The 10258-nt window shown below is 38.8% G+C and overlaps 1 protein-coding gene across 1 annotated transcript; it reads left to right on the top strand.

Annotated features, from left to right (window-relative positions):
• Positions 1-6115: 6115 nt before the first annotated feature.
• Positions 6116-10258, top strand: LOC118781240 (homeobox protein Hox-B9a-like). The gene is made up of 2 exons (XM_036534190.1): positions 6116-6724; positions 9756-10258. The coding sequence occupies exons 1-2, from the start codon at positions 6211-6213 to the stop codon at positions 9989-9991; spliced, it is 750 nt and encodes a 249-aa protein (XP_036390083.1). The 5' UTR covers positions 6116-6210; the 3' UTR covers positions 9992-10258.

Raw genomic sequence — 10258 nt, 5'->3', positions numbered from 1 at the left:
TGCTATTTCTGTTGGAGCGGCAATTCATTAGTCAATTTACAAACAAGATGCACAAATGGTTGGGCACTCCTGTCAATTGACATTTGTGTCATAGACTGATATTTCTTCTAGGACTCAGCGCAGCATTGTCATGCATCCTGAAACCATTAATAATTGCATACGTAACACTGGCACCTTAAATGCAGTTAAACTCGAAGTTTATTATTATTGTCATTATCAACATCTAGATGAATTACCTTAATCTGATTTTAATGGGTGGTGTTAGTCCGATGTCACGTGGTGTTTTAGGGATTTGTTTATAGTTCGTGAGTATGGAGACAAGGCTCGCTTTTCATATAGTGAAGGCTGCAATGTATTTCCGCGTGTGTGCACTTTCATTTATTTTGAAATATACATTATATATATATATATATATATATATATGAATTATGTATAATTCACTGTTTAAAAGTATGAGCACAGCGTACCTTTATTGTAGAAAAAATCAGTATAAATAAAATTATTGACTTGTGTTGTACTCTGCCTTAGTTGTAAGTCGCTTTGGATAAAAGCGTCTGCCAAATGAATAAATGTAAGTGTAAAATGCCTCTGGGTTTGAATATGTGTAATTCAACAGAATGCTACTGCTACTAATGCTACGTTTTAACACATAATCTGTTGAATTATTAATTAATAATGCAAGCACGAAAGGGTGTTTATTGATGTTTCGCAATTTGATATTAATATTAATGGGTGAATTTTGAGAATGGATTGGCGATTGTCTTGGTCTGATAACATTGTGTTGTTTAAGTTTTAAAATATCTTCTGTAGATGTGTGTAACATTTTGTTCACAATATTTTTCCGTGCTTCCATATCACTGCTTTCTCAGGATTAAGCAGTTCCAGCGCACATGATACTGCTGAAGAGAAACTGGTTATGAGAACACGTCATTTATTCAGCCGCTGAGAAGTTTATTGTTCACTTTGTGCCACTGTATCCTGGAGTCAGTAACACGTGCCCAAACTGAGACTCACAAACACATTTAAATGTGTTTTTAGTAAAAAAAAAATAATAATAAAAAAAAAAAAAACACACTTTTTAAATCATTCCTCAGTCGCTGAACTCGCCTACGTAAAAATTAAGACGTGCATTTAACGGTGAGTCAAGATTAAGGACAACTGTTGATTGATTCGAGGAATATATTTTATTTTAGAGGAAACGTGTTTAGTATTTGAACAATTGGGAAAGTCTGAAAATCTGGTTATTTGGTACATTGAGTTTAAGGATCAAATCTGGGGAATGCGTAAAATAGCACAGAACTATTTTTTATAAAAGCTGTCATGCCAAACACCCGTGCACCATTTTATTATAGACAGCACTGTAAAAATACAGTTGTTTGTCAAGAATGCACAGCTGCGGTGCACCCGGACGCTTCTGTGATCCTTCTTACTGCCTGGATTCTATGACCCGCCTTTACCGCGTGATCTGGAATCCGTTCGAAGTTCAAAAGCACGGCTTACGTTTATTGAATTTAGTCAAGGATTCCATCATATCTCCAAGACATCCTGCGACTGTGAAGATTTCGGAGCTCACGGGAGAAAATTTCCCTTTATAGGGGGAGGAGGTATCTACAAGGAGCACGGAAATGGAGTAGCCTGATGGACTAGTTGTACTTTATCATTTCTCTTTTGTGCTTGAGGTAAGTAATTCAGTGCTGTGGCATGTCCTCAGATACATGCTGTGGCATAGCGATCACAATGTGTTTTGGGATGTCTTACCCATTGTTTGCATATTATTGTTTGTGTGCATTCATAGTTACAACTGAGTTCTTTACCGTTTGTTGTTTGGATAATTATTTTCGATTTAATACTTCGCTTAAAATATGCTTAGTAAGAGAGCAAAAAGTTTTTAATTAGAAACATGCGACTTTATCACTTACTCTAGGAATAAGCTGGTTTCTTTTAAAGAAAAACTTGCTGAACCTTGTGGGATTAGAACCGCCATGTTGAAAGTGCACCATTTTAAGTAGGCCTAGCAGTAGGCTAACTGATTGTTGAATGTACTTTTTGTCTGAATAAAATTTGTTTGAAACTAAATTGCTTTAAATATGCTAATTACTGCGATACATAATCAAAAATATCGAAATACAATTAGTCATTATATCATCAATACAGTTTAAATAAACCGTCAATGACAGCTGTCTTTTCTTCGATGCGTTTATACCGTTTAAAGTGATTTCATCATATAGCTTGATTTCTTCCTTTTTGAGGTATGGTATATAATCACCTTGCAGTTGTTTTCACGAAACCCCTCTTGTAATCTTAGATGTTATTCCAAAGGAATTTACTGTGAGCTTCGGTGTTACTTGGCAACGGTGTTCCTCTATTGACACCGAGGATGCCGGTGATGTCAGAGTGCGGACTCGTCCAGTGGCTTTCCCGACGCAGCCTAGTGTATGAGAATTGTTGCCTTGAACCCAGAGGACATCCAAGCTGTACTGTGATTTAGGTAGTTTCATGTTGTTGTTCCGAATGTTTAATGTCACAGGAACCTGAAACTACCTGAATTACTTCAGTTTTTAACTCCTAGATGTTAGCATTATGGGTTCAATAATCACACTGGCAATGAAGAACCCCCCCCCCCTTAATATAGAATAATTCTACCTCTCCGACATTTTCTATCAACAGGAATGCGCAAATAGCTGCGAAGTAAAAGATGAACGTGTTTACTATTATGTTGCTATTTTTATTGATGGGCTTGGGCCAAATATTTGCATTTTGCTTGCTGAGTGTGTTTAATTGGGGTTGCACGCTTGGTAAACGGTTCCTTTTCCATCAACGGTCTGTTTTACTATCGCTGGGGATTAGGCTAATGTGAAGTATTGGGAACTCACCTAAATGACTGCCAGAATTAAGAGTCCGTCTCGGGTTCACAGATGTTGTCTTCCTTTTGTGTTTGGCGGAATACCATGTGAACTACAGCGATATTCTTTTTTTCTTTTTTTCCCCTCTTAGCGGTCGCCTCAGCGATATAGCGGATAGGCTATTCTGTGGTCTCAATAGGCCCGATTACTGTCTACTGAGAAAGGTGTAAGCGGTGGTGTTGTTTAAAATTTTACGTGTATTTTCCAATAAACTTGCTGCTAACAAAGGCGTACCTTGTGTGTATCTTGCTCATACACGGATCGCGCTTGCAACTTCGCTGCATCAGTCTGGAAATGCAGACAGAAAATATCATTATGTACGTCTGACTTGTTCTCAATGGAAAGTACCCAGGAAAAAACAGAAAACACAGATGGATAATAACAACTGGCATAACAATGCAAAGCATTTATGCTACCAGAAATAATAAGGACAACGAGAATTATTATTATTATTATTATAATTATTATTATTGTTGTTGTTGTTGCTGTCATTATTATTAACAGCAACAATAATAATAACAATAATAATATACTATTTAGTACTATTTATTAGTCATTATTATTACAGATTTAAAAGCAAAATCATAGTACAGTTTTTCAAGCAATACATTTTAATTTACCACATGGTGGAAACCCTTTGGTGTAGGTCATGTCATCTTTGTTTATTTAATGAACACAACTATATTCCGGAAACATACACAATGAGTAAAGACAAATGCAAGTTATATAGTTATCATTGTCTCAATTATTCTACTTTTTGGAAAAACGAAAAGCGTCAAGTTTCTAACACTGGCGAAATTGTGCAGTCCCACTCAGAAAATAGGCCCTGACCTTTGCCTTCTTTTTAGATAGCAGTTGTCACAGTATGAATACTAGTAATGCAAATCTCTTCCTTATCCCCCTACTGTTGTTTTCCTCGATCTTCTTGGAATTAGGATGATCAAAGAAAAAACCTAGGGTTCGCATTTGATACCAGCAAGGTATCAAATACGTGCATGGAATGGCACCATTAATGTCATTAGGCGTATTACCTTTCCACCCGTGTGGTGATGATGCGAATTGTTTTCATTCTTCTCTCCCTGTATTTGTTCGTCTTAATAATTCGTATGTAACGCATTCATCAACGTTTAAGTGCAAAAAAGCTGAGCAGAGGCAACTGCAGCACGAGTTGTCCAATACCAAAAGTGACGGTGCTATTGCGTGAGGATGGGACAACGAAACGCCGAACGGAAAAAGCTGCACGAGCTGGACACGAAGACTTAGGGTGTAAAATGGTTTTGGTTTAGGCTGATACTGTGCTTTGAATCACTTCGCTTTTTGTAAGATTTTCCTTATACCCCTTATTATTCAGAGCCGACTGCTTGTATAGAGCGTTCCATGAGGACAAATCCGTGAAGATGAATTTATGACAGTATATTTAAACGATTATAAAACATCGGAACTGTTTGTAATTTTATACATTTCCCATTCTTCGTCATTTGATATGGGGGATCTGTGCTCTGTGCGATTTGTCTTTGTTGATTCAGTAGTGAAAATTGAGTTCATATATATAGAGAGAGACAGTTTGCTTCCTATCAGTGTATGGTAGCACCATTACCGACTCACTCTCCGATTTTATTGTACGCCTAATAATGTAAGCAGTGATTGTCATTGGTCCAGAAATTAAACTCGTGCTGTCAATGATTTTCGGCATCTGGGAACAGACCAGTATGTAAAATTGATGTACGATTCAAATAATAATCACACCTTAAACAATTGAAGTTGCTTCATATTGGGACCTTGTTTCTCATGGTTCATCGAAAGAGCGAATTTCGTTGGATCATTGTATTAGTACCATTTGCTGTATAGCATGTTTCGTAAAGTGACAGACTGAATTTTATGCAGATACTTTTCCTTTTCTCTAAAAGAAACTGTTTGAAAGCTTTCCTTAACCCTTTTTAGTCTTATCATCAGAGGCCAATACCAGGTAGATGTGCTTAAATACACAAGTTCATTTTATTTTTTTAGCTTGGCGTCGTGGTGATATTTCATCATATGAGCATTAATGTGAACAATTATATTTGGGTTGTGAGTTTCATGCAGTCACTCATGCATTGACCAATAGTGGTACTGGTGTACTGGTAGGATACTGGTCGAACAGACCCTAAAATAAAGTAGTTCCTTGCAGAAACGGGAGAGATCGAGGTTAACGTGGTGACAGCAGCACCAGGGGTCATTTAGTTATGTCGAGTCGTTCGCGTTAGTTGGCGAACCTTTCAAAAATGTGTTAAATGTCTCCAAATTATGACCCACCAAGCCAAGTCCACATTTCAATGCACTCAAGATACAGTCTAGTCTCGTGCGTGTGACATTTTGGTTTAGTTTGATTCCTGGCATATTTACTTTTGTGCGTGGGTGTGAATTTAGTCAACGTTTTTGTCAGAAGAAGGAATGCTACTATGGTGCCATTAAAGGTCTTAGCCACAAGCAGTATATCAAGTCTATAAAATTGAAAGCTGCCTGATGTAGTTTTTATTGAAGTATTTAACCGCCGAAAAGTTTTAAGTAGTTTCTTCCATAAATACAGAGGGGACGCCATGCAGCAGTGTTTAACGCGCTTGTAAAGAAAACTGACAGTTAATCTTCCAATAAAACGCATTTAACATGATCCTTTGCCGACTGAAAAGAACTGAATGTAAATGAACATTAAAAGGAAGACTGTTAATAAACCAAATACATAACTGTAAACATCTAAATGAGAGTGAAATCGAGAAAGGGAATACAAATGATTTCATTTGCCTTTTTAAGTTCATTTGACTATCACGTGAAACATGTTTTTGCATTACACTATTTGTGTTGCATTGGAATTATTCAATAATTTTGGAATATTCTGCTAAATATTTATAATTTAATGCCTTTAAAGACGTATAGTAGTATTCATTTATTTCCCTTGTCTATTCTGCAATATATTGCATGTGCATTTCTTAATAATACTGCCAAAATGCATAATTTAACTCTATATTTATGAGATATACGGCCTTATAGCCGTTTTGCATATTTCATAAACAAGCGAAATTATTAAGAGAAAAATATGGTTAGTCCGAGAACAGAAGAACACCGCGCTGCTCCTTGGCGGATTGATTTACGCCTCATTGAAGCTTTATCAGGCTCACGAAAAAAGTCTGACCAATCATTTCTCTCGGAACGCACAACGCAGCAGCCCCGCTCTACTTTGTTGGCTAGGAAGTCGAGTAGAATCGGGTGCAAATCTGTTTGTGTCGTATTTATTTTTCCATTTAATGAACCGTATGTTATATAATGTCTGAGAATGTCTATTTCTGGAACTCTTAGCAATTATTATGTCGATTCTCTCATATGTCATGAAAGTGAAGATCCGACTTCATCCAAGTTTTCGAATGTACAGTATTCAGGTCCCAGGCAGCCGGGAGGACACGGTGAGCATCGAGAGTTCCCCTCCTGCAGTTTCCAGCCTAAACCTCCTGTATTCAGCTCGTCCTGGAATCCTTTTAATCCACACGCGTCCAATGGTTTACCCGCCGTCTACCATCCTTATATCCCGCCTCAGCCTGTGCCTTCATCGGACACTAGGTACCTTCGTACGTGGCTTGACCCGGCCCCGAGACCTGACTCCCTGGCTGGACAGAGCCAAGTCAAGCTAGAGCCGTTACTTGGACATCTCGGAGACCTACCCAAAATTGGAGGGCATGAGTATGATTTGCAGTCGCCTTCTGTTAGGGAGATTAATTCCAATCAAGGCACCGGTTTGGAGGACAATAAGGATATTTGTGAAGGTAGCGAAGACAAAGAAGGGCCAGATCAAAGTAAGTTATAAAAGGAGGAAGTAAACAGTGTGTAAAGCGTTTAAAGCCTGCCATAAAACAAGAACAAAGAGCGGCAATCCCAGAATTACACTGCAAAAAAACTGGTCGAAGAAAAAGTAAAACTATCGCGTTGTTATATCGTCATGTTTTGTTCATTTGTATATATGCATGTTTGTTACTAGAGAGGCATGCCTTCAGTAAGTCAGATGCACTTGCCTTTAGTATTCATTGCATTGGACTGCAGACTATCATCAACATGTGAATTTCTTGAAGACTGCACGTGTACGGTCGTCTGTCTCATGGAAGGTATTCCCTAGCAATTGACAGTTTATACGGGTAGATTGCTAAATGGAAACTAATTGAAATTTGGCTTTCCCTGAATAAAATTTTACAGCAGGCACTTTTTTGCCGCATCGCTTCGGCCGGGCTATTTCTGCAACTGTTTCAGAACATCTGACATACCAGGGTTAACTTTCAACAGGCAGTACTGCATGAGTAATGAGATTATACGATGACAACTATTTTGGTACGGGGACAAGTTTCCTGGGCTTGCCCCAGGTTTTTCATAAATAAACTGCATAGGTTGAAAATCAGTCAAAGCGGTCCAAAATCTGGAGGGGAAGTTCAGGATAGCCCTGACAGAATGTGTGTTTTATTTCCTAAGAGTGCAAGTTTGGAAGCTGTTTCTTCAGGAAAAGCAAATGCGTGCCTTTTACTCGCAATTCCATGTGTATATAGACCGAAGTAGCATCTTGAATTAGGTACTTGAGTTAGGTACTGAATTGGTTCCTTCGGTGCACATTTTGCAAGGGTTTGAGGTGCAACTTGAATCACAACTGAATCTTTACAAGATAGGCTTCTTATTTGTCTTAATGATTCATTTGGGCCGCGACTGTGTCACACATGTACGGGCTTACAAGCTTTAATAACGACATTCTGAGAGCTGACATAGGATGAAACAGGCCAATAAGTAAAACCAGAATACCTGATTTATAGAACACGCCTAAGAGGTCAGTACGCGACCCTGACGGTAAGTTTAAATTCTTTGGTTGCACGGGACTGGCTTGGACATCAACATTTGCTTTAATTCACGAAATTCAGTCAGTGTTGCAACATGAACCTTAATGGATCGTGAGTGACACAGCTCCTCTTTGTGTTTCACTGGGCGACAGGCCAGAATAAACTACAGTACAAAGCAGCGGAGCCGGGGATTACACGTTCCTCTCTACGTTTGCACTGGCCCGTAAGTGAGAAAGCGTATTGCCCATGAAGTTTATGAAGTTATTTGGGAGCGTGGTAACCTACTCCGTGGGCTCCGTGGGACGCAGCTCTCAGAAAAGGGATAAGATATGATGCAATGTGAACGAGAAAAATGCAACGCCATTGTTATACCATTGCCCTTTAGGATCACGGAAAAATGAAACAAAACAACAAAGCAATACAATTAGGAAATTAATTATTCAATTTTTTTCCCGAATATTTGTTATAGTTCCATTTTCCATGGTCATTGACGCCATTGGCGGTATTAAAATCCGGTCTGTTAGAGAAGAACCCAAGAATCTAGATGATATTAAATTAAAATACTTCTGCCATGTCTGGTTTACTGGGTTGTCTTACATAGATCAGATGAGATCCTGAGGGTTTTCTGTCATGACAAAATTAGAATTGTGTCACAAAGATTTATGTTACTGAGACTGAGATATGACATTACCATGCAGACTCTTCCTGGGAGCGTGGAATGGGAGGATCCGTTCTGACAGAACTCGTTGGATCTCTTGGTGATGGCACACAGCAGCATAGTTACTTTTCGCCCTTAACCCTGGCCTAAAATATCATCCTTTGAAAACGCATCCAGCTATAGAATGACATGACAATAATTATCGCTCAAAAGTGAGTGATACCGCACTGGGTTGTTCTTTTTAATACTTAGGGGAAAGAGGTATTTCTTAACGTGGGACAAAGGCCACTTCTACTGTCCCCGGAGTAGGTGGTCATAGTCCATTTGGAGACAGAAAGATTCGGATGAGACACAATATTTAATCATTTCTCTGTAACGTGATAATGTAAGGGAGACTGAACTGGGGAAAATATCCTCAATGAAGGAAGGTGCTTCTGTGAATAGGTGCATCACTATCTGAAACGCAGTTCAGCTGTATATCCCAAGTCAGAATCTGCGGGAAATGATACATTTAGCTACACTTCTACATTCCTCAGGGCAGCAGAGGCTCTTAGGAGACGGGTTGCTTGTAATAATTTGTTCCACATTTCTCCAAACTATGGAGGCGATTCGCTCTAAAGAGCAACCGCTTTCAGGCGACTGTATTCCTTGCGGTTTTCTTCCAGTAGATAAAAACGCCTTCAGTCTGAACGCTTGGGTTTAAAAGCACGAAGTGCGCCAGTTATGTTCCATATGTTGCTCAGTTAATGTTAACTGAAAGCCTTCTGTTGCAAGAGTCAGGATATTATGAAGCACTGTTGTCGAGGAAGGACCTATACGAAATCTAGTTTTGACCCCCGTACGTTAAAATGAGTTCTATCAAAGTAATAATCTCAAGTTCGGAACGGTACAAGGTACAGAGGTGTTTTACAGTAGAGGGACTTTGAGAGCGCTGATGGGCAGATAACCCTCCTGGGTGCCTGCATACGTGTATTATGCGAATTCTGACATTCTAAATGTACCACATGCTTGGGCCGGGTAACAGATTACGTTGTAGACGTAAAGCTATTACAATCACTAAATCAGTGATTAGTTGTACGAATTTTTCATTTATTAATTTTGTTACATTTTAGATTTTCTTAAGTCATAAGTAAGGTCCGTTTCACTGTCCAATGCAGTTAGTATACCGTAACCCAGGTCAAAACAAGTAATCCTGAGGCCTGCAGAATTTAGTAGACATTTACTAATATCGATGTTTATATCTGTTTGTCAATTCGTAATTAGGTTTGTATTTGTATAACCTTTTCTGTGTAGGGCTGAACGTGTCCGTGTTTCAATATCACGTTGATAATGCACATATTAATCTGTTTACAGATAACCCATCTGCCAACTGGTTGCATGCCCGTTCTTCTCGGAAGAAGCGGTGCCCGTACACGAAATACCAAACCTTGGAGCTCGAGAAAGAGTTCCTCTTCAACATGTACCTCACACGGGACAGGAGGCACGAGGTAGCCCGCCAGCTGAACTTGACAGAAAGACAAGTCAAAATCTGGTTCCAGAATCGACGAATGAAAATGAAGAAAATGAATAAGGACCAACCCAAGGATTAGCAGTACAGGAATGGTTTTAGGAAAACACAATGACAGAAATCGCTACTGACATGCGTTTCTTTTTTGTTTCCTTTTCGTGCACGTTATGGACAATTTAACAACTGTAATCCATGTGATGTATGGTGATACACAGTCATGCTTATAAACTTTGTACGAGTAGTTTTTGCAATCAGACATTCCTATTTTCAAAGAAAAACCCACATGATAGACCCGGTTGATCTTAGAATAAATCTGATGCTTTACAAAAGAAAGTAATGGTGCAGTAGA

The sequence above is a fragment of the Megalops cyprinoides genome, chromosome 1 (genome assembly GCF_013368585.1).
Source record: "Megalops cyprinoides isolate fMegCyp1 chromosome 1, fMegCyp1.pri, whole genome shotgun sequence".
Classification (NCBI taxonomy): Eukaryota; Metazoa; Chordata; class Actinopteri; order Elopiformes; family Megalopidae; genus Megalops; species Megalops cyprinoides.
This window is presented reverse-complemented; position numbering and strand designations above follow the sequence as displayed.

Coding starts and splice junctions, on each gene's coding strand:
- LOC118781240 (XM_036534190.1), top strand. CDS start 6,211: ATGTCTATTTCTGGAACTCTTAGCAATTATTATGTCGATTCTCTCATA. Junction 6,725..9,755: donor CAAAGAAGGGCCAGATCAAA/GTAAGTTATAAA, acceptor ATCTGTTTACAG/ATAACCCATCTGCCAACTGG.